Source organism: Harpegnathos saltator, unplaced genomic scaffold (genome assembly GCF_003227715.2).
Source record: "Harpegnathos saltator strain DR-91 unplaced genomic scaffold, Hsal_v8.6 scaffold393, whole genome shotgun sequence".
Classification (NCBI taxonomy): Eukaryota; Metazoa; Arthropoda; class Insecta; order Hymenoptera; family Formicidae; genus Harpegnathos; species Harpegnathos saltator.
In genome coordinates this window covers 138,430-162,157 of record NW_020230198.1, presented here as the reverse complement: position 1 = coordinate 162,157, position 23,728 = coordinate 138,430, and the positions used below count along the sequence as shown (strand labels likewise).

Sequence of the window (23,728 nt, the reverse complement as noted above, 5' to 3'; positions counted from 1 at the left end):
AGAGAGAGAGAGAGAGAGAGAGAGAGTGAGAGAGAGTGAGATAGAGAGCGGGAGACAGAGAGTGAAGGAAAGAAAAGAGCGGAGGGAAAAGAAACGCAAGCGACAACAGCGGAGAGTGTTATACTTTTATAATCACGTATCGTCAACATTTCTGTCGCAACTGATTCGACTAGAAATTTTGATCAGGTTCACCTAACATTGATAAGGACTTAATAGAGTGAATGAAAGGTAATCCTAAGTAAGTCAGGCCTTATAATGTCCTAACGACAAATAAATAAGAAAGACCTTTATAAGGTTATAATTATTGGGACTTTAATGTACCAACCTAGTGTATAATATAATATCAGTTCAGTTAATCAGGTCCTTGTCGGGATCTTATTCATTCAGTGTCTAATATGATTTGCATTATCAAGTTTTAACAAAACAATTTTTGGGTATCATTTCCAAATATAAAGATGTTTGCATTGAAAAAACACTTCAGATCACTTGGATATATATTTGTAAAATGCTTTAGAAATTATCCTTTTTTTAGCAGTCAATAAATGGTTGTAAAATTAACGTGACATGCAACTTTTCTCTTTAACACTACTTTACTACTTTGTGTCTTGTCACCTTGTGATACTTTATGATCTTGTGATATTCATCTTATGTTTCTTTTCCGAAACATTTTACAAGTATGCTCGAGCGATCTAAAATATTATTTCATGCAAATATCTGTTTATTTGGAAATGACATGAAAGAATTCTCAGCGTGTCATTGCTTATTTCTAATGTCATCATCCAATATAGCCGTGGCGAGTAATCAGGAGCCATAATTTGAAAAAAAAAAACCGTAATAAGAATTCCATAAGATAACTCAATAAGAACCCGACTATGAATCCTTACTAAGGTCCTGATATCCACGCTGCGTTATATGACTTACTAGGACCCGATAGCATTACCTTATTGGGACCTGATGTCCAAATGAGGTTAACCTGATCAGGACCATGGGATAAATTTCTAGTCGGGGACAAGCGGTGGTTCGTCGCGACGTTCGACTCGAATAGATGTATATCGGTAAACAAATTATCGATATCGCTGATAACGGCTCTCGAGACGCCGACATCGCCGAGATGTCCTCGCCGGTAATTGGCGCGCGCGCGCGGCAGGACACGCGTAAGCGAAGGCGAGGCGTCGCGCGGGAATAATTGATATCGCGAAATAATATCGACACCTGGCGCGACACGTTGCCGATAGTAATTGCCGGCGGTGCTATTAGCCCCGCCGATATCGTTCCTCCTTTCCCTGTCCGTGGCCTCGTTCGCCTTCATGTCTCTTCGCGTGCACGAGGGGGAGCGTGGTCGGCGGCAGCCGAACGATCGCCGTTCCCTATCGCCGCTTAATTACGCCGCGGCGTCTTATCTGTCGGTGTGTCCATGCGCTGTGCGTGTGTTGCTCGTTTGTTCCTCCACGTTCTCGTTATCGGTGGCACTCACGGCGGCTCGGAGATCGAGCGATCGCACGGCACGGCACGGCACGGCACGGCACGGCGCGTCCACCCGCGTGGCTCCCTCGCGTGCGCGAACTTCACCCCCCCCCCGACGCGACGTAAGACGTCTTAATTAAAAATGAACTTTGAGACGCGCCGTGGAATCAGTCCCGCCACGGAATTAGCCGAGCCGGGCGGGAGCCGGGCAGAGCTGCCGCTGCTTGGATATCTTCTATCTTCATTTATGCGATATTTTCGAAACTTGTGCGAATGAAATGGAGAGACGAGCGAGAGCCGACAACGACGATATCGGGATCGAGCGAAAATCGTAATCACCGGATGACTCGGAGGGAAGAAGAGCTCCCTCGACTCGGAGCCATTTGAGTTTGTAATTCCGACTTCGAAGTCAGAGCGCCTCCGCGGCAACGCGGTCGTCACGATTCACCGATCTCGAAGACGCGGAATGTAAATTTCGAGACGTAGACGGACAATGAGTCGGAATGAGAAGGAGGAAAGCTCTCGCGGTAGCGAGAGATGCACGCGTAATCGAATCCTTTGAGGTCGCGACGAACCGTCGCGAATCCATTCGCCGTCGCGCGTCCGTCCGTATGTTTGTTTTGCCCGGGTTCAACGGGAGCAGAAAACGAGTGCGACGAAAAAGAAGAAAGCTCTCCATGATGTGCGGATAATCGAGCGTCATGCAACGTCGATTCGACCGATCCGCCGATCTCCATTCGTCCGTCTTCTCTCGCTCTCTCTCTCTCTCTCTCTGTCTCTCTCTCTCTCTCTCTCTCTCTCTGTCTGTCTGTCTCTCTCTCTCTCTCTCTCTCTCTCTCTCTCTCTTTCTGTCTCTCTCGCGCGCGCGCCTCTCTCCGGGGTTCAAGGGCACGTCGACTGGGCGGTTCTCCATGTCCAGAAACTCGAGTTCCTATTCGACGACATGGCATCGCGGTAACAACACAGCGCAGCGGGTCGCGCGCGTAGGAATTAACGAGCTCCACGATCGGCCCGAAAGAAGGCAGAACACGCGTTTCTACTCCGCTCCGTGCAGCGGCCGATATCATTCCGCACTCGCTCTCTCGCCGGAACTGCGCGTTCGCGTCGGGCAAAAAGCTTGGCGCACGACGCGGCCGCTGGCGCGTTTCCGCCGCTGTTTGCTCAGCGTTTCTTCGCCGGACACGACGTCGGCGCGAATCGGCGTCCTCGCAGCTCCTCGCCGTCGCCGTCGCCGTCGCCGTCGCCATCGCCGGCGCCGTCGCCGGCGTCGATTTCACGGCCGTCGGTGGCCATGTCGATGCGCGCCTCTTCGCGCTCCCCAGCGGCGTGTCGGGCCCGCCGCGATCTCTTCTTCTTCTCTTTTTCTTCTTCTCGTCTCGTCTTCCCGCTCGGCGTCGAATCGATCGAAGCGTGAGCTCATAGTTAGTGCCGGGTAAAACCGACCGTCGCGCGTCGCTCCGACACGACCGGCGCGTCGATCCGCCGTTTTCGATTTTTCACGCCGACGAACACGCACGACGACGCAGCCCGCTCGCGCCGGCCCGGTGCGACGTGTTGCGGTAATGAGTTCTCTTTATAACCACCGCACGATCATCATCCTGCCGACGCGCTGTAACGAGAAAGATCGCGCGTGCGCGCGTCCTTTTTTTCCCTTTTCTCGCGCCGGCCGTTCGTCGTCCGCTCGGTCCTCCCCCTCCTCCCCCTCCTCCTCCTCCTCCTGTTCCCGTCGCTGCTACCCTTGCCGCCGCGTTGAGAGCGCGGATTGGAAAATATCGACGCTTCGATTCGCGCTGCTGATCATTAATTGCGCCGTGATTGCCCGTTCGTTGCCATGCAAATCGCTCGGCCGCGACCGCGCGGCTGAGCGATAAAAACGAATTAGAGAATTAGAGAGAATGATCGTGAAGCGCACCGGCCCGGCCGAGGATGGTTTAATTGCCTCGGTAACGGCGCATCGCCTTGCGATCATTATCCTTCGGCTGAGTTTTGCTATCACGATTGTTGCAATTTACGTCAATAAGAGCGCGCTGTAATATATAGTGACTGCGTAACTTGCTTGCTTGCGAGACTCGCTCCGGGACTTTGATTATCAATCTCTTGCCCCTACCCAACTAGAAATTTATCTCATGGTCCTGATCAGGTTAACCTCATTTGGACATCAGATTCCAATAAGGTAATACTATCGGGTCCTAGTAAGTCATGTAACGCAGGGTGGACATCAGGATCTTAGTAAGGATTCATAGTCAGGTCCTTATTGAGTTACTTTATGGAATTCTTATTACGGTTTTTTTTTTTTTTCAAATTATGGCTCCTGATTACTCGCCACGGCTATATTGGATGATGACATTAGAAATAAGAAATGACACGCTGAAAATTCTTTCACGTCATTTCCAAATAAAGAGATATTTGCATGAAATAATATTTTAGATCGCTCGAGCATACTTGTAAAATGTTTCGGAAAAGAAACATGAAATGAATATCATAAGATCATAAAGTATCACAAGGTGACAAGGCACAAAGTACCGTTAAAGAGAAAAGTTGCATGTCACGTTAATTTTACAACTATTTATTGACTGCTAAAAAAGGATAATTTCTAAAGCATTTTACAAATATATATCCAAGTGATCTGAAGTGTTTTTTCAATGCAAACATCTTTATATTTGGAAATGATACCCAAAAATTGTTTTGTTAAAACTTGATAATGCAAATCATATTAGATACTGAATGAATAAGATCCCGACAAGGACCTGATTAACTAAATCATATTATATCATACACTAAGTTGATGCATTAAGGTCCTAATGTGGACCCAATCATTATAACCTTATAAAGGTCTTCCTTACTCACTTGTCGTTAGGATATTATAAGAACTGATTTACTTAGGATTACCTTTCATTCACCCTATTAGGTCCTTATCGATATTATGAGAACCTGATCAAAATTTTTAATCGGGCATTGCTCATACATCAGCCACCGACAACGCTGGTGTGTGTAAAATATACCGCGTCCGCAGAGTCCTGACAGTCGACGCAATTTGCACAGACAAGGACAACACGCTCGCACATGTTGGCCCTGGAAATTCCTTTCATTTTTATGATTAGGCAAACTTTACATTCACGAGGCGCGCCGCGCGACGATAGATGAATAGCCTGAAATCAACATCTCGTGTACAAACACGAAGAATCGGTCGATTAACGCGACGACGAGAAGACAGGATCTCCGACTGGAGAGAACCGAACTCGCAGAGTTCAGTTTCTAACTGAAAAGTTTCATCTTTCTCAAGGCCGTTCGGCCGTGGTCTCGCTCGTCGCGAGTGAAAATTCGATCGACCTCTTCCTCTCGGCGCGCCAGCGTCTGTCCAAGGAAAACCCGAATTAACTCAAGCCCGCGATCTCTCGCTGTTCCAGGATTCCGAGGGGACCAATGCCAGGAGAACATCGACGACTGCCCGGGCAACCTCTGCCAGAATGGTGCCACTTGCATGGACCGGGTGAACGAGTACTCCTGCCTGTGTCCGCCGGCCTTCACGGGCACGCAATGCGAGCTCGACGTGGACGAGTGCTCCGTGCGGCCGTCCTTGTGCCACAACGGCGCTACGTGCACGAATTCACACGGCAGCTATTCGTGCATCTGCGTCAACGGCTGGACCGGGCCCGACTGCAGCGTCAACATCGATGACTGTGCAGGTGCCGCCTGCTTCAACGGCGCTACCTGCATCGACCGCGTCGGCAGCTTCTACTGCCAGTGCACATACGGCAAGACCGGTAAGTGACTTGAGACTCGTCTTACCCCTTGCGCCCTCCCGGCTGGTGCTGGTGGAGGGTAGCGACGGCGCCGATCATCGGCAGCGGAGGAGGCAATGTTTCGCTCGCGGGAGGTTCCGAGTCGCGGCGATTCGGGTGGCGATTTCGGGGGAGAGAGGAGTCGAATCGCTGCAAAAATCGCCGAGCTTCGCCACGATGCGGTTTGAATGTTAATTACACGGCACTTCAATCGCGAAAAGGATCGATTCTCTTCGGCTTCTCTCGACGCTCGAGGAAATGCAGTGCTGGACGCTACGACCGCAGGCGTAGCTGTTCGCCGCGGGGGGATCGACTCGCTGACACTGGAACCGCCCCTTCCTCGAGGGCACGTTTCACGTTCTGCCGTTGGTATCAATCGCGCGTTCCACCGGGACGATGCCCGCTGCTCGTTGCGCTGCGATTCGGCGCGGTATCGATCGGGAAATGTGACGGAAGCCTGCGATTCCCCGATTGCGTTTGATAGGAAGAGGATAGAGGGGAAAGAGACAGACGCTAAGACATGTCCTCCTTCCCCGGCTCGCCTCGGCGAGGTCGCGCATCCGCGGGGTGATTAACTCGACGCCGAGTATGGCCGGGAATAAGACTCGCGACTCGCGCCGCGAAATGCATCGGCAGGTGCATCTGCACACGTGCGACCAGTACGACGCGCTTACTACAAGAGCGCTACGTAGAGAGAGAGGGGGGGAGAGAGAGAGAGAGAGAGAGAGAACGGGTCCTTCGGAATCTCGAGATTCCGCGGACTCCCCGGGCGCCCCGGCTTCGCCGTGTGTCGACCTTGGCGACTTGGAAACGAGTTTCTGTCCTTACTCTCCTTCCTTCGCCGGTCACTCGGCGGAGCAGTCGCGAGGTGAACCGTTTTCAGATCGATCCTCCGCCAATCGCCAAATACAGGTATATTTCTCTCCTTCTCTCTCTCTCTCTCTCTCTCTCTCTCTCTTCTTTTGTCGCCACGCCACGCCACCGCATCGCGATTCCCCGGAACCGAGCTTTCGCGTCGACCAGCGGCGATCCCCGACGATTCGCGGAACCGTGGAGTTCGATGAGAACGCGCGAGCGCGGGCAGGCTCCTTCCGCGGAGGACCGTTCGCCTGTTTTTTGCCGGATAAAATAAAAGTGAAATCAAATAAAAATGATTTCGTTCGAATGATGTCGAGACAAGCGGGGAATAATTGTCGTCTCGTCCAAAACACGAGATAGCGAGCGACCTGGTGGGAAATCTAAATTTGCAGGTCTCGCACGGCCACGTCTCGTGAAAAGGTGGCTTCGGTAAAAGATTTCGGTCGATAAATTTCTCTCGTCGAGCACAACATCGCGATGTTGCTGTTGCGATGCTCCTGTCGCTGAAAAATCGCGAATTGGCCGTCAAAGAATGTCCTGCGCGCGCGCGCGCGTCCGCTCCAGGACGAACGAGAACGAGTGCGTGATATTCCGCGAGTAGAGAGGCTACCGTCTTTTTAGGACGGTTGAGGAAGGAAGAGAGTTCGCAGGAGTTATAACGGACCCGCGGTGCACACGAACGCGTGTAATGGGCCCCCTCGTTCCTGCGCCGCCTTCGGGCGTGCTTTCAGAGTTCGCGTTAGAGATATAGTTACAGTTACTCGCGGGTGCACGCTCGTGCGTCTGCATGCACTTACTCTGCTTTATATATGAATATCCCGGGGACTCCCGTACCGTTATCGGGCCTCGTAAAGAAAAGTTCGCCTCGATACACGCGAGCCGCTTCCCAGGGAAAATTACGTCCTCCGGCGCGTTGGCTTTCTCGATTTTATATTGTCCTTCCGCGGGGGCAGGGGTGTTTACGATGCCGCGGCAATTTCCTCAACTCGCCTTGCAATAATTTGTACGGCCGCATAATTCGCTGCGCCCGGCTCGGAGGGAGGGAGGGAGGGAGGGAGGTGCACGGCGTGTTCGATGATATTCTACATGCCCGCCATCGAGCGTGATTGTTATCGCGCTGATGAACGATGATAGAGAGATCTTTTGCAAGGCTCTGCGAAGCGCATCGCGGCTGAATTTCACGTCGGTTTTATACGTCGAGAAAAATCCCAAATCTTTCCGCGAATCTTTCCGCGTGATAATACGATGCCCTCCGCTCTGAAAACTGATAATACTAAAAAGAGATAAAAATCCACGCGCTTATTCGTTGCCGAGCAAGGTAAATGTCCCAGTAACCGGATGTTTAAAAACGTCGTTACAAACAATACAATATATAACATTAATAATAGTTTCGATATAAATATTTACATTTATTCGAAAACTTAAGATTCGGGGTTAACGAGGAATAATATAAATATAAATGGTATCTCTTAATGAATTTATTAACGATTGACCATTATTTTGCCAAACTATACGTGCATACTTATTTAATTAATTTTTATTTTAGCACAAAAGTTAACATCAAGTATTGGATATTTTTTTCCAAGTAATCGTCAAATATTGGAGTTTTTTTTTGTTCTTTACAATAATTGTTACTTTCATTCATTGTTGAAATAAATAGTAAATTTTTTTCTCAAAGTTCGGACGTGTCCGAGACCCCATTGGGACCTTAGTTTAGTCACTTGGTTGGGAAGATAAACGGCGAGTTAAATATTTTCACGTTTTCGTGCAGTATTCTCACCAATTGAATGCCGTTACGTGTATTAGTGTAGTATTTGTGATCAGTGAAGCGCGTAGTACGATCGCGAATGTAAACACGTTTTTATCCGCGCGCGCGCGCGCGCGACTTGTTGAATGTCATTTTGTCGTCACGCGCCGAAGAGGCGACACGAAGTCGCGGCAAAATCCGCGTGAAATTCCGACGTCACCCCTGGCGAATTATTTTATAGTTTACAGAGATGGCGCTTTACATCGCGTGTGTGGCTCGCCGGTCGGTCGCGCGTCGAAGCAACGCGATTCGCCGCACACAAAGGTTCATTCGTTCGTGGCGAAAAAAACTTCCGCGCAAATTATCGGGATTATTCCATAATTTCAGCGAACGTACACATACGCGCGTGTGAGTGTGCGAAGTGTCGCGTGAGAAATCGACTGACGAAGGAACTCTCGCGTTTGTGTCGCAGGACTCCTTTGCCATCTCGACGACGCTTGCACGTCGAATCCATGTCATGAGGGCGCGATCTGCGACACCAGCCCTATCAACGGCTCCTTCACCTGCTCCTGCGCCACCGGATACAAAGGACTGGACTGCTCCGAGGACATTGACGAGTGCGAGCAAGGTGAGCTCTATTTTTTCTCCTTCACGCGTGCATGCATCGCACGGTTTGCGCTGTCGAAGATGTGCGACGCGCGTCTCGCCGACTTGACCTAACCTAACCTAACATAACCTAACATACACCTGCGCTGTGCATTCGATTTCTTATCGAAACAACTGGATCGCTCGCTCTCTTCTTCTTTCGCGCGTTTGCGAAGAGCGTGGGCTATTTTTTCGGCATCTTCTTTAATCTCATTAGTAACATTTATCCGCTAATTATTCCGCTTCATATTCGATTCGAGTTGTCGGAGTTGTTGGAGTAAAATTGTCCGTTCACCGTGATTCGACCTGCTTTTTTGCAGCGGTGCACGCTGCTTCCGTGAAATGTTTCTTGCGTCGTTTCCGTCGCTCGTACTTGCGTCCGGCGGCGCACGCAAACTCTCCGCTTGTTCCCGTATTATCCGTATTTCCGCGGACCTTCGTATTTAAGGGAATTGCGAAGGAGCGAATTAAACGACCGTTTTTATGCAAAGCGGGAAATCCCACTGGATTACAAGCTTCGCGTATAATCGCCGGTCAAGCCGCGGATAAATTCGGCCGAAGTCGCCCTGATCGACCGTCGCTGAATCGTATCGGCCGCTTAATGCGCCGCTTGATTTTGAGAATCGCCACTTAGAGAGAGAAAGAGAGAGAGAGGGAGAGAGAGAGAGAGAGAGAGAGAGAGAGAGAGAGAGAGAGAGAGAGAGAGAGAGAGAGAGAGAGAGAGAGAGAGAGAGAGAGAGAGAGAGAGAGAGAGAGAGAGAGAGAGAGAGAGAGAGAGAGAGAGAGAGAGAGAGACCGGCCGGCCGTTCGTCCGTGTCCGTTTCGGCCGCTATTATAATCCGTTTCGAAAGTAATCTCCGTACAAATCGAAAGTAATGAGCCTCTCGCGCGGCGAGAGGCCGCTCCGTAGCGTAGTTATTAATGACGGGGCTCGATTCAAGAACGCAGAGAAAATCGCGCGCGATGGGTTGGAGAGGAGGGGAGAGGAGAGGAGGGACACGGTTATCGGACAGATATTATCGCGGGGCGCCGGCGAGAGAGAGAGAGAGAGAGAGAGAGAGACTAGTCGGTGCATTAAAGTCGTTCGCGGGAAATCATAAATCGCGGCCTTTTCGACTGACAGCCCGGGAAAATTCACCGGCGAGTCATTGAAGCGGCAAATCGCGTCTTATCCCCCCGCGCGCGCCATACATCCGCCTGAAAAATACGATCGCCGATACTCTCGCGCGTCGGTCTGGGCTGTGTGGGAATCCGCGAGGCTGAACGGCGATAAAGTCGCGAAGCGCGCGCGCGAGTTATATTTAGATTAAACGCCGCGTCTCTCTTAGTCGGATCCACGAGGAAGATGGCGCGCGCTTGGTTGAGAAGTAAAGGTAGATTAGTATAGCAAATAAACGTAGATTAGTGTAAATAAACGTAAGTAAAAGCGACGCTCGGCTGCTTCGCCGCTGAGAGAGTTCCTCGCAACGTTCCTCCGTGTCACAGTCGCGGTTAATTGAATTGAGACAGATGTGCGTCCGCGGTACTCGGCTGAGGAGGAAGGAAACGGCGGCGGGGGTGGGAAGGACGAAAAAGTGCAAGGATTGACACGTCGCGTCTTTCTCCTCCGTTCGTCTCCACTCGGACACGCTTCTTTCGCGCGCGGTTACCTCGTCCGTCGTCGCGCTCGGAAGAGTCTCGAGGAGGAGGCGATAACGGCCGCCGCTCGAGCGACACTCTCCGGGGAGAGAGGTCATCGCGCTCCGTAATATTTCCCTCTGATCACGCGTGTTTGTGTCCCTCCCTCCATCTTCGCGCGACCCGTGCGTGTTAACATCGCTGCATCAGCGTGGGCAGTATGGTAATTGCGAGCCAATCGAGGACACGCGAACGGCTCTTTTTCTCTCTCTCTCTCTCTCTCTTTCTTCCCTCCTGTCCGAAGAAAGGAGGAAAGACAACGAGAAGGGCGGGGAGGGGGAAGAGAGACCGGCGAGTCGAGAGAGTATCCTTCGTTAGCATCGTTAATGGTCCCGCGAGTAAAAACGGGAGCCGAATTTCACGTCGCGATCACGGCGATCGCCATACGTCTCTCGATTTTGGTCCATCATCGATCAACTGTTGCCGGCCGACGAGCCGGCAAAAACGAGTTCCGGTGGGAGTGATCGTCATTACGCTCCATCGCTCCGGAGGATCACCGTGGCGCGGCGTTTAGGCGTACATTTTACTTAATGGCGAATTGATGATACGAATGTCGCGTTCAGGCGTCTCGCGCTGAAAAGTAGCTCCGGGATCGTGAGAAAGGAACTCTTTCGCGGCGGAACAGTTTGCGGCCGGATTAGAATCTGTCACAATTCCGAGTCGAAAAATGCCCCCCGCCGTCGAAAGTGTCACGCCCGGTGTCACGGGAAAAGCGTCGTCACGTGGCGCGTGACAGCCGACATTTCTTCTCGCGAATCTCCAACTCGCGATCTCGCGCTGCGCCGCACCGCGCTCGATGTCGTAGTTTGAGAAAAAAAGTTTGCTTGAAAGGTGCACGATGGCGCACGCGGTGCGCCAACGCGACCGCTCGCGTATCTCCTCCCTCGGCTCAAGCGCGCGGCTTCAGCCTTACGTAAGAAAAGTCTAAAAAGTACACTCGACAGACACGCGCGAGGTACGAAAATATAAATCATCCGGAGAGAGAAAGTACGACACGTCGACGCGCGTCACCGTGTGATCTTAATCGCGGTCGGATCAGAAGAATGCCGGAATCCTCCTCGGCGGCGAACGATCGCGCGCGGAAGAAGAGGCGAAACACGCGTCGGGATCGATATCGCGCTCGCGCGCGCAAACAGATTTTTCACTCGAGATAACGGCAAGATCCGCGTGCTCGCGGTTCTCTCGAGGAGGGAGAGGGGCGCGGAGGTATAGTAATCGCGGGATTAATGTGCGCGTTCCGAGTGTACGGAGGCCCCCACGGTCCGAGCAAATTGAAAACCCACACGGGGCAGCAGATTGGCGGACGGCGATCGATCGATTACGATCGATTAATTCGGCGCTGGATCCGCGCGCCGCGTCATTTATCGTGTGCCGGGTCCCCTTTCCTCCTTCCTTTCTCTCGCTCTCGCTCTCGCTCGCGCTCGCTCATCGCGCATCGTCGTCCCGTCGTCATTCTCGTCATCGAGCCTCCCGTGATCGATATATCGCCCGTCCGGCAGTTTTAATCAACATATGTTATGAGCTCGTAACAGTACAGTGTAATAATGAAAATTAGCCGCTGCGGTTTCCTCGGACGATCACGCGCGCGTTCCGCGTGCAACTACGAAACGTCCACCCGGTCGCAGCTCCCTTTCTCCGTTTCCCCCTCTGTGTGCGCCCCTTTAATTATTTATCGCAATTTAAAGTATCTCTGCGCGTAATTCGGTCATTGCTGGCCCGTTACGCGCCAGCCATAATTCAATATTCTGCAGGAAAAAAATATCCCGCAGCGGCGTGGTGGACGTCGCGCGCGACAGCGGAATGTATAATTTATCAGGCTCGTTGCACGCCCCCGTAATTCAGCATTCAGCAAAGGTGTCCGGAGTGACACAGATTTTCCGTCGTCGCGCGGCGCCATAATGGAACGTGTAATTTCCGCGATTCGCCACGCCCCGATGATTTAACATCTCGCGAAGAGGAGGTGTGCGCGCGGCAGACCCGGTGCGTCGTCGTCGTCGTCGTCGTTGTCGTCGTCGCGCCGAAAACGCGCCCAGGAGACGACGACATCGCGCGCGGCCACCGCCGCGGACACGCGCGCGATCCAGATCTCACGGCATCGCACTGTTAATTGTTTATCGCCAGGGGGGTGGAGAGTACACGCACACACACACACACACACACACACACACACGCATGCGAGCGAGCGACGGTCCTTAATGGCCGCGCCGCGATGTATCCAATTTTCTCTCCTTCTTTTCTCTCCCGATCGCGTAGCTGCGGGCAAACTTGTCATTCGTAAGCCGTTCCTCTTCCCCCTCGCCTCTCTCTCTCTCTCTCTCTCTCTCTCTCACTCTCTTTCTCCCTCGGCGCCGAACGAATGTGATATGTGACCTATGATTGGAGGGTCCTGCGTGATGTATCGCGAGGGAGTCCCACTGTCAAGACGCCGGCGATTATTAATAATTCCGCGGCGATAATTAATGGCCGTGCGAGAATTTATCGAGACTCTTTTTCGGCGCGATCGTTCCACGCATCGAACTTGGCGCTCGCGCACGCGCGTGAATACGTGCGGATTTGCGCGCCAGATTGCCTTGCAGTCGGCGGTGCCTCTCGGCGATCGGCGGCGCGGCGACGCTGCGAAATTGGAAACGCGAGCGTCGATTGATTCTCCTGTCGTCATTCCGCGCGTAAGGGAATTATTTGTGAGTTTTTCCTTTTCGTTATCGGAGTTTCGCGCTCTTCTTAGGTACCCGCGACAGATCGATAATTATCGATGTCTGACGGCTGGCTAACGCACGCTGCTTCCTTTGTTAGGGGTTTTTCTCTCGTTACGACGCGAGCGAGTGCGCATCGCGAGTGTGTCAGTCGAAGGTGCATCGCCGGCCGGATTAAGCGGCCGTTCGGCGGCGTAATACGCGTAGGTAATGGGTTTGTAATTAACCAGTGGACAGGCAGTAGTCGCGGGTTAATTAATAGTCCGGCCGAGAATCGAGCGCGGCACGAAGCCACACACCTCGGCGGTTTCCCCCTCGCGGCGAGGAAGCTTTATCCACCGATATCATCGGCGAGCTCTCGATTCGACTCGCAGCGCGGCTTTTGAGATCCTTTGTCGTCAGTAACGCTCAACCGTCATTATTAACGGAGGGAAAGAAAGGGCGGGGGAGGGAGGGGGGGGAAGTAGGAAGAAAACGAAGGAGGAGCATAGAGAAGTAGAATCTCGCCGGGCGTTTCGACAGCCCTCAAGCGCGAGGTCGTTTCATTTTTTATCTCTTAGCAAGAAGATTTAACAATACAAAAATCCTCTCCCTGATATAAATATTTTTGGCAAACGGTCGCGTCTCGAGAAGGAACGCGAGCGGTCGCGCCGGCGCATCGCGTGCGCGACGTCATCACGTCTTCCTCGCCGCGTGGAATTTATCTTGCAATCAGCATCAGCAAGGCAGATCGATCGGCGCGAGCCGATCACCCTTGCTGTCCGTTTGCGAAAGTTATCGAGGCTCGCTTGCGGTTTAGCACCGAGCGAGATCCGCGTTAATTTCCCTGCAGATCCCCAACGAGATATTAAAAGTAACCGCATCTCGGAAGCGGCCTCGCCGATCGAAGCGCGCGCGCGTCTCTCCGAATCGCTGAATCCACGGGTAACGCGTGACGACGCGAGCGAGAACGCGGAAGACTGCAGCGGATTAGGCGGGATGCATCGCGGGATATCGCGCGGATCGCCGCGATCGCGGAGTAAAAGCGACTATCGGCCGCGGATCGCAGCTGGACCGACGATAGGAATGCGAACTCGTTTAAACGGCGGAGAGAAAGGAGACGAGGTGGAGCATCTGGAAACCGCTCGGAGTAAAGTCCCCCCCCCTCTCTCTCTCTCTCTCTCTCGCAATGCGCCATAATAAACACGCAGCGGCGCAGAGAAGCGCGTACGGTCGGTTAATATGTTTCGTTCCGGACAAAGACACTTCATTAATAATCGAAAGCGCGTCTTTTGTGTCCGCGGGCCTTCCTCCTCCCCGCGCGCGCCTTCTCTCTCTCTCTCTCTCTCTCTCTCTCTCTCTATCTATCTCCCGGACGATGACGAGCGGCCGCGCGTCCCGTTGCGCGCACGCGGCGGACATCCTCCTCGCATTAGCGGCCGCGCGTTCGTTAATCAACCGTCACGGAATTAATTGGATTTCGGTGGTGAGCGTCAACAATCGGCTCGTTCGCCTCGCTCGTTCATTTCCCCGGCGCCCGCGCCGTAAGCGCCTCGGCGCGCGCAGGTGATACTCGTGGACTCTCGGTAATTAGACATCGCGCGTCGGCTTCACGCAATCACGCGATCCGAAACGCGTCCGCCGGTAAGATCCGTTTGTAACGGCAGCGCGACGAAACGCGCGCGCGTGAGAGTCCTCCGAGAGATGCACGCGCGCTCCCCGTTTCTTCTCTTCTCGTCTCGGAGAAGGAGACGCTCCGCTTCCCCTCCGTTTTCCCTCGCGCCCTTGTCGCCGCGCGCGGGCCACGCACGAAACTCGCCGGCGTGATCGCCCCGAGATAGACGTTAAAAATACCGAATCGCGTGCGTCGCCGGCATTTATCATCCGCGCTCTCCACGGTCCGCTCTAGTGTTGCCAGGTAGCGCGCTTTCGAGGCGCGTTTGATTTCGACCGTTAGACGCTCTTTTTACGCCCACGAGGGCTCCGAGCGACGAGGGCGAATCAGGACGCGCGATGATGACCGTTTGATGCCTGCCTCGCTGTCGCCGTCGTCGTCGCGCTTTGCACGGCCATCGTAATTAGGAAGACATTACTCAAAGACAGCTCCTCGTTCCCTCCGCTGAGAGGACGCGCGCTCCTCTCTCTCTCTCTCCCTCTCTCTCTCTCCTTCCTTCTCCTTCTCTCCTTGCCTCTCTTTCTCTCGCTTCGGGGGCGTACGATTATTCACCGCGGCGAAGGACGCGCGATTCGAGAAATTATCGATAAATTACCGCGCCGCGCCGCGCACATGGCTCTCTGTCACGTTCGTGTCGGCGATGATGAAGGGCGAACTACCCTTTGGCCATAAGGCCCGGTTCCGCGCGCCGCTCCGCTCCGCGCGCATGTTCTTCTTGAGTTTTCGCCCGTGGACTCGCGATCAAGTCGCGTCGTTATTATCGATTTATCGCTTCCGTTGGTGGTGGCGGCTCCTCGAAAAATCGCCGCCCTGAGAACATTCCTCGCGAGAAAACGGAGAGCGTATCTTGCGTGCGTGCGTGCGTGCTTGTGTATCGCTGCTGGAGACAATTAGGGGACCGCGCTTGGTCGAGTGGCCGCTTTGCAGATACTCGAAGTATTCCCGGTATCGGATAATGAGGATATTTTTCCTCGTAAGTATCTAATCTCGATCGCGCGGCTCGTTCTTAGCCGTTTGCCCTCTTAGATTCGATTCGAGCGAAAGAATCCGCTCGAGAGGCGGGACATTTAACTTCTCTAAAACATTTCGAACACACATACACATAGCGCGTTCTGACGCTTCGTTTCGTTTAAAGTACGCCCAGTTCTCAGTTTCCGATTAAGTTTCCAAGTGAAATATCCAAGTTATGCGCTTCCTCGCGAAGGCGAGGGTGATTCAATTAACGCCGGATACCGCGCATTCTTTTCGAGCTCCGTGAGTCGTCGTCGTCGTCATCGTCATCGAGAAAGCGCTTACCAAATGTGATTTTCGTCGCATTCTTTGTACAACTCGCTCGTGCGCGCTCGCGCTCGCGCGCGCGTTAATACCGCCGGTGATTAGCCGGGACTTCGGACCCACCTCATCTCATTTATCCCCCTTTTTTCTCCTCCCGGCCGTTTGATACTACAAGTCATTAAACCCTGTGGATCGACCGCGCACCTCCCCCCTCCCCCACCGGCGACCCACCATCGCCTCCCCATCATCCGTCTCTTCCTCTGACGATTGCCCTGGGCACTTGGAGATTCCGAAGGCTGATAAAGCGACAGGGCACTCCGCTCCCGATGGCCTCTTAGAAATCCTCGAGGATTAGTTTATTAATGGCCACCGGGCATAATTATCGGCTGTTCTCCGGCGTCAAGGCGGATCTTTCGACGGGATCGGTTGGCCGCGTCGTTTTCGCGATCCGTTCATTTTTCTCCTCTTGCTCGCTCTCCTCCCCCCTCCTACCTCTCTTTCTCTCTCTCTCTATCTCCTTCCATCTTTTTTTCCATCGGAAACGTGCACTTATCGCCACCCTCGGCCGCACGCCCGCGGCCGCGCTTGTACTTGGAATAATAACTTAAGAGCTGCGCAACGCCGAACGGACGGACGGACGGACGAACATGCGCGACTCGCGGCGAGGCCGTAGGAGATCTTCTTTTAATGCAGCCTCCGCGCGGCTGTTCCGCGATAAGTCGAGATAACGGCGCGCTCTCGAGAGTCTGTATCGCGCCAAGTCAGGGAAATCACGACTCCTCTCGCCGCGATCGCCCTTTAATTATTCCAGTTTTCGAGAGGAATGTCGACTCTCGCCGAACGAGGGAGAGAGAGAGAGAGAGAGAGGGGAGCCCGTTTAATCGGCAGGTTTATTAAGTCGGGGAGCGAAGTGGATTTCGATATAATTGGAGCCACCCTCGTCCGGCCGAGTCGCCACCCTCTTAATGCGCGGCCGCGTGTTACGCGGACAGTTTAATTAATGCTCGGGGACGGACTTCTTTCTTCGTTTCTTTCTTCCTTGTCGTTTTCTCGCGAGTAACTTGCGCACCGCGGAGCAGCTGTAAGCCGAGGGAGAGAGAGGGGGGGAGAGAGAGAGAGAGAGAGAGAGAGAGAGAGAGAGAGAGAGAGTGGGAGAGAGAGAAAAAGAGAGCGTCGCATTAAGAGCCTTAACGCGCCGCGTTAATCCATACGCGCGATATTCTCGGTGTTCTCGTTTCCGCCAAGGTCCATTGAAACTTAAGCTGAGCTCGAGTCCGTGAGTGAATGGAGTTGAAACTTGGTTGGACTGAGCGGTTCGGTACAACGCGTTTGCGCGTCTCCGCGGTAACGAATATTCCGTCGCGGTGGATCCGCTCCTCGCGCGACGGTTCGGGGGTGGAGGGTGAGGGGCAGTCCTTTTCCTTTTCCTTTGCCGCCAGCACTGCCGCGATATTTCCTCGCGTATAATTCAGCCGACGGAGACCGTCGTCGTCCGGCGACCGCCGCGCCGGCGCGCCTTCTCCTCTTTCTCCCGGTTTATAAATATTTACGCTGGATTTCTGAAAACGTCGCCGGGCCAGTCGCGGCGAGAGACCACCGCAAACGAAGCGGCCAGCCTCGTCGTCCGGTGTTGAGTTACATCGTCGGTGCTCCGAGCGGGGTCGAAACGCTTGAAATCCTTCATCGCGCGAAGGGGTGCCGGTCGGCAGGATGTCGGAGGATCCTTGACGGTCCCTCGTTGATTGTAGACCGCGAGCACTGATTTTCCCCGGCAAACGCAAATTGTATCGTTCACCTGTTTGCGGCATTTTTGCACCCGTTAGCGAGTTACTAAGAGCGGAATTTCTTCTCGCATTATTTATTTATCTATTTATTTATTAATAATATATCTGGTCTGGTACTCCTTTGGTGTACAGTAGTTGAGACAATAGTATAACGAGTAAGAAGATTCTCGTGCAATAAATAGGAAAATAAAGTAAAAAAGAATTATAAATCATATTGGTGTACTTTTTTATTTGTCTTTTATTTGATTTATATTTTATTTATACATGCTTTGTGCGTACATGTATATTTTTTTATTCGTATATGTCGCGCTTTTTATTATCGCTTTTCCCGGCGACTGCGTGACATTTCTCTCTCCATTTTCGAACGACTCTGTGAAAATCCAGCGGACGATCGGATTGCGCGCGGATGCAAATACGGTAACGCGCAACGAAATCCGCCTCCACGATCGTTCCTTCCTCTCCGCACTCCTCGAGTCCGTTCGTCGTCGTGCCGAGCGACCCCCGCTCGGAGACCGTGAGCAGTCTGCTTTGCTACCTGCAGGCTAAACAAAGGCCCATTGTTACGCCGGAATTTGGCAACGTCGGCAGTAAGCCGATATCGCCGGCAGCCCGCATATATCTGCTGGCACGCCCGAGTCGTATTAGATGGCCCCGCGTCTCCGACATTTCTCCGGTATTCACGAGCGAGCGACGATAAGCAAATTTCGCGAGCGTTGCTACTACGACGGATGTTCATCGCACGTCTGTCGTTCCGAAGAGATGTCATTTCGCACATTCTCTCCCCGCGTCGTCAAGGAGGAAAGCAAAGTCCAGATTGCCGCGAAGAACCCGCAACTTCCCCTCTCAGATATCCCCACTTTCTCCCCCGATCCGAATTATCTCCCGCGCGTTATCGGCGGTCGCGATAGGCGCGACCTTACACGAGACACGTTGAGGAAGCAAACTGACATTTGAATCGTTATCGGCTGACCGAGAGGAAACGCGTTGGTAGCGTCGCATTTGACGCGCGACGACAGCGTGTCGGGTATAATGAGATTTTGCCGGAAGTCGCTTCTCGAGGGAGAAAGGGGGGCGGGGGCAGCTCCTCCGGTCGGTGTTGTTCGTACAGAAGCGCGCACTTTTCTCCAGGGGGAGGCGGCCCCCCGCGCGCGCGCGCGCGTCGCGGAGCCCCCACGGACGGATCTAATTAAACGCTAAATTGTTATTTTAAGTTTAATAACAACCATAATGATCTCGCGCTCGAGCCGGGACTCTGTTATTATCTAGATTGCATATTTTCTGGTAGATTAAGTTCCTTAAGCGAGCCGCGCTCCCGGCGAGAGAGGAAGAGGTGAGCGGGAGGGTGGGGGCGGGCGGGGGAGGGGAAGCAAGAAGTCCTCGGACGAGGCAGCCCCGCCGCCGGCCGGCCCGGCTCAATCGTGTCTGCTGCAACGCGATGCAACGCGCGACTCGCAAACTGCGCCTCGCGGCGCATGCAACGGATATTACGCGCGCCGCTGTCGTGTTCGGCTGGCCGTCGCGATTGCGAAACGTCGAAGCGCGCGGTAGCGGCCGGTGATTCGGGAATTGAGATAATTGAGGAATCGCGTGTTCGATCGGCCGTTTCGGGGAGATCGGCGTAAAATATGACTCGTTCTGCGAATCGCGATGCGATGTTCGAAATTTGCCTTCGCTGGCCTTTGCCTGGCCGACATCGCTAAGTCGTCGAAAGTGATGAGATAAGGTTAATCATTTCCTTGTTGGCCGCAAATCTCCCTCTTCCTCGGCCGAAAGAGATGATACCCCCTGGTCTCGCGCTCGGCAGGAAAATTCGAGACACGTCGGCGACGGCGAATCCTGCAGGTTTCATCGTTCAGGTCGCGAACTCGCGTCAGCGTCGCTTTTAGAGCCACCTGCGTACGCGATGGCGCACGAAAGGCGACTTTGCGAATGACTAGGCTCTGGCTACGCGGCATTCTCGGAGATGGCGATTCGTCATCTCTCCTGCCCTGTCGCCCGATATCGCGAACACGGCGCGGGAATGCGTTTCTTGCGCGTTCCGCGGCGCATTCGTGACACACGCGACGCGCGTCGCGCCCTTCACCCATCGGGCGCCCTTTCATCCCCCGTCGCGCGTCACGCGCAGCGACTGCGGCGGCTGCAATTACCGCGGCCGGCTTGGAAAAACCGTCGGCGAATTACACGAGCGCGGTATGCGAGAGCGGGAGAGACGCAAAAGCCGGGCGCTTCTTTATAAGCTCTCGCGGCCGCTCGCAACCGCTCGCAACCGCTCGCGAGAAACGGCCGCGTGTGTCGCAGCTAATTGCGCACGTATCTGACACGGACGATGAAGAGAAGAACGCCTGAACGCCTCGCGTGTACTGAATCACTGAATGAGCAACAATTTTGCATGATGCGATATCTCGTACGCTGCTCGAGACAATTCGGAAATTGCTGACATACATCTGTCTCTTCGTAAAATTAATTCATGTAAATCGCGCGTAGGCAACACGGCAGCTATAACTTCGACGCACTCGACGATTCCATCGCCTCGTCGAGATGGAACTGAAGAAGAGAGCGGGAAGTGGAGGGGGGGGGGAGAAAGGAGAGCGTTTAATGAAGCGCGCTCCTTCGCCGCTCATTTCGCGAGAGACACACCGGGGTAGGCAACCACCCGTAGCAATTATCTCGCTGCAATTACAGGAAACGTATTGCGGGTGGGGTGAGGAGAAGGAGGAGGAGGGGGGAGGATTACTAACTCTCCGAGAAAAGAGGACTTCTTCCGCGGGCGAAATTGCAATCTGCTTTAAACGAAGCGTCGTCGTCGAGTCGCTGCTCCGAGAATGTTCTACCAGCATGCTCCTTATGGTCGAGTTAACCGGGTATAGGAAGTGCCCGTTCCCTCTGCTCCTCACTCCCCTCGCCCTAACGGCGGCGTCTAAAAAGTGTCGGCGGTGTGTTCGCCAATTAAGGCGTACTATCCCTCGTTCCTCTGTCGCCGGCGCGGCGGTCCAAGCGCGACGGAGATAGACGCGCTATGCGCAAAGTCACGGGACGAGATTCAGTCCGAGCGCGCCGTATTCAGCTATTAATTATTGATGCGAGTCGCGTTCGCGCCGCTGCCGCCACGGTTTAAGACTCACCGACTCGGCTCCCGCCGAGGGCGGTCTCTCTCTCTCTCTCTCTCTCTCTCTCTCTCTCTCTCTCTCTCTCTTGGGGGTAAGAAAAAAGAGGGAGCGCATTCGCGCGTTCTCCGCCACGGTATTCCCTCTTCTCGCCCGTCGTCGTAATCGTCGTCGCCGAACCGGAAAAGGTTTCTCTGCGAAATGGCTGCACACGCGAGTGTACTATCGTTGACGACGACGACGACGGCATCCGGAACAGGATGAACTTTCACCTAGGCCTCTCGCTCGCAACATCGTCTCGCGGTGTTCGCTCGTCGGAATTTCGTAGCGGCAATTACCCGGCGAGGCGAATATCGAGCAACATGTCGGCGGCGTCGCCGTTGTGGTCGTGGTCGTTGTTGCTGCTGGTCGCCATAAAGAAGAGCGGCACGGATCGGAATGTGTCAAAGGATGCCGCTTTTATTGAGCGCGTTAAACCGTTCGATGTCGCGAAGGCTGCGCGACAGATTCTCGCGGCGCGTTCGAGCGGTGCTTTCTCATGTCTCCGACATTTGAGAAAGGATTTAAAGCGGATCGGACTTTTATTCGATTCGCGAAATGCATCCCCTAAAGCTTACTAGATATGTAGATTTAGGTAGGCTAGATTTTTGTCTCAAGTGAATCCTTTCATCGTTTAGTCCTGACTTGAGATCGGGGTGGATGCTCTCTCTCGCGTCTCTTCAGCTTCCCCGATTTCAAGCAAACAGCCGGCGCCGCTGCAGTTGAAAGTCAAGCCACATCGTGTGTGCCTCGATCCACACTCTAACTGACCACATGCTCCTTTTGTGTTTTACAGGCTCTCCTTGCGAGCACGACGGTATCTGCGTGAACACGCCCGGTTCCTTCGCCTGCAACTGCACGCAAGGATTCACGGGGCCGCGATGCGAGACGAACGTGAACGAGTGCGAGTCGCATCCGTGCCAGAACGACGGCTCCTGCTTGGACGATCCTGGGACGTTTCGCTGCGTCTGCATGCCAGGTGAGTAAAACCACCTTTCTCAAAGCGCTCCCCCCTTCGGTACTTCATCTCGCGCGCGAAGACGTTTACGTGTTCCTTTGACGCGTCTCTCGCACTTTCTTCTCTCGGACGAGAGCGAGTCGCGAACCGCACGCACATCCTCGCGCGTCCCGAATGGGACCGAACGGATGATTCCCCTGTTCTTTTCTCGTCGCGTGACCGCGGAATCGAAAACGCGCGGCACGGTCGCTTTCACGGTGACAATTTCGTGAATTGTTGTTGCTCCGTTTACGTCCGCGCGAGGAAACGAACGAGCGAGCGAGCAACTTCCATATTGGTCGCTACCCTGTGCACACATCCGACCACCCCGCTGCGCTTTTCGATCGCCGTAAAAAGTCCGTCGTGAAAGTCGCAATTATCATTCTGCTTCGGAAGTGCTCCTCTCCTCTCGCGCTCGCGGCGCGCGCGCTTCGCCTCGTTCTCGCGCACCTCCCGCTCGGGACGAGGCGTTTTTGTATTCTCGTGTGTGAGCGCGCAAGTGAGAAGGTTCCTTCCGTTGGAAAGTTCGAGACCCCTCGACGAGGAAACTAATCGAAAACGCGAGGAAGGCGTCTCGCATCGAGTAATAATGGCGCACTCGCATTCCCGAGGACGGAAACCATCCCTCCGATTTGAAGAACCGTTCGATAGTGGTGGGAAAAAAGAGATACATACACTAGGAAAAAAAATTTAGTATCTCTGTCACAAAACTGTTTAGTTGAGGTATTTTTTAATAGCAACCAAATATCTTGTTTTGTATAACAAAATATTTAGTTGTCTCAACTAAAGATATTTTTCTGCTTTGTTCTCTGGACCAAATGATTTTGTTCTTAGACTTCATATGTAAAAATTAAGCATTTTAGTTATTTTATCCATAAAAATTACATAATAACGAAATATTATTTTGCATAAACTAAAATAATGCGCAGTGGATACTATGTTGTTTTTCTGTGCACTAAAATTTAGATTTTATATATTGAGAAAAAATTATAGTATTTTTAACAAAATTCATATAGTTAAAACTTCTTGGTTGCTATAACAAAAGCATTACAGTCTGTAAAGTAAGAGCGTGCACGACATAAATGGCAGTTGGCTTCAAATATCGTCCTAGATTTTTTGTGAGCCGATAGATGAAATCTTTGTCGTGAATGCTTTGTCGCAAAAGATTCAGTTGGCGTCGAACTCTAACCTGAGAAACACGTTAACCGCCATGAGTGCCGCATACTCATCGCGCTACGAGGCTGTGTTCCTTTATTCCCACCCCAAAGGACCAAAAATGTCATATGCAGCGGCTGCTAAATACATGGGAAAGTCAAAATCGTTCGTCGCTACGTGGGTTCGGCAATATAAGAAGATCAAAAATGTCGATGACTTGCCGGAACGTGGCGCTCGATAGGCGAAGTGACGCCGAATATGGAAAAAAAAAATTGTGAATTTGTTTAAGCGGAACCCGACCTTAATGCTTAAAATGTATGAGAAGTGTTTGTTGCCGACTGCTGAACGATGCTTCATAAAAAAAAACGAGGACTGGATCTTACGGGAAGAGACAACGAGCCAAAACACCGGAGCAAGCTTTGCACCGAGTGGAAAGAGCAGTCTGGCATCGTCACACTTGATTGGCCATCGCAGTCGCCAGATGCAAATCCCATTGAAAATGTGTGGGCATATCTCAAGCACAAGCTTCGAGGAAAAAGAGTGTGCACTTTGAAGCAGTTGACACGACAAATTCGTCTCATTTGGAGGTCTTTACCGAACGAATAGGCAATCAACTTAGTGGAAAGTATGCCCCGGAGATGCCAGGCAATTATCAATGCCGGTGGTGACCGGACTCATTATTAATGGTATAGCATTTTTCTTCTCATGGAGTACAACAAATCCATGTACTTAAAGATCATCAGAAATAAATTTTTCTATACATTAACCCGCGCACGCTCTTACTTTACAGACTGTACGTTATACGAACAAACCGTAATGTAACAAGATATTTGTTTGCAGGAACTAAACAGTTT

General features: G+C 52.8%; 1 protein-coding gene across 4 annotated transcripts in view; it reads left to right on the top strand.

Annotated features, from left to right (window-relative positions):
• The window catches only part of N (neurogenic locus Notch protein), a 286,947-nt gene that overhangs the window by 187,993 nt on the left and 75,226 nt on the right, over window positions 1–23,728 (top strand). For all 4 annotated transcript variants that reach the window (XM_025300950.1, XM_025300949.1, XM_025300952.1 and 1 more), the window contains 3 exons: window positions 4,872–5,228; window positions 8,324–8,479; window positions 21,519–21,701. In XM_025300950.1, the coding sequence (XP_025156735.1) occupies window positions 4,872–5,228; window positions 8,324–8,479; window positions 21,519–21,701 (696 nt within the window). The remainder of the gene's footprint in view (window positions 1–4,871; window positions 5,229–8,323; window positions 8,480–21,518; window positions 21,702–23,728) is intronic.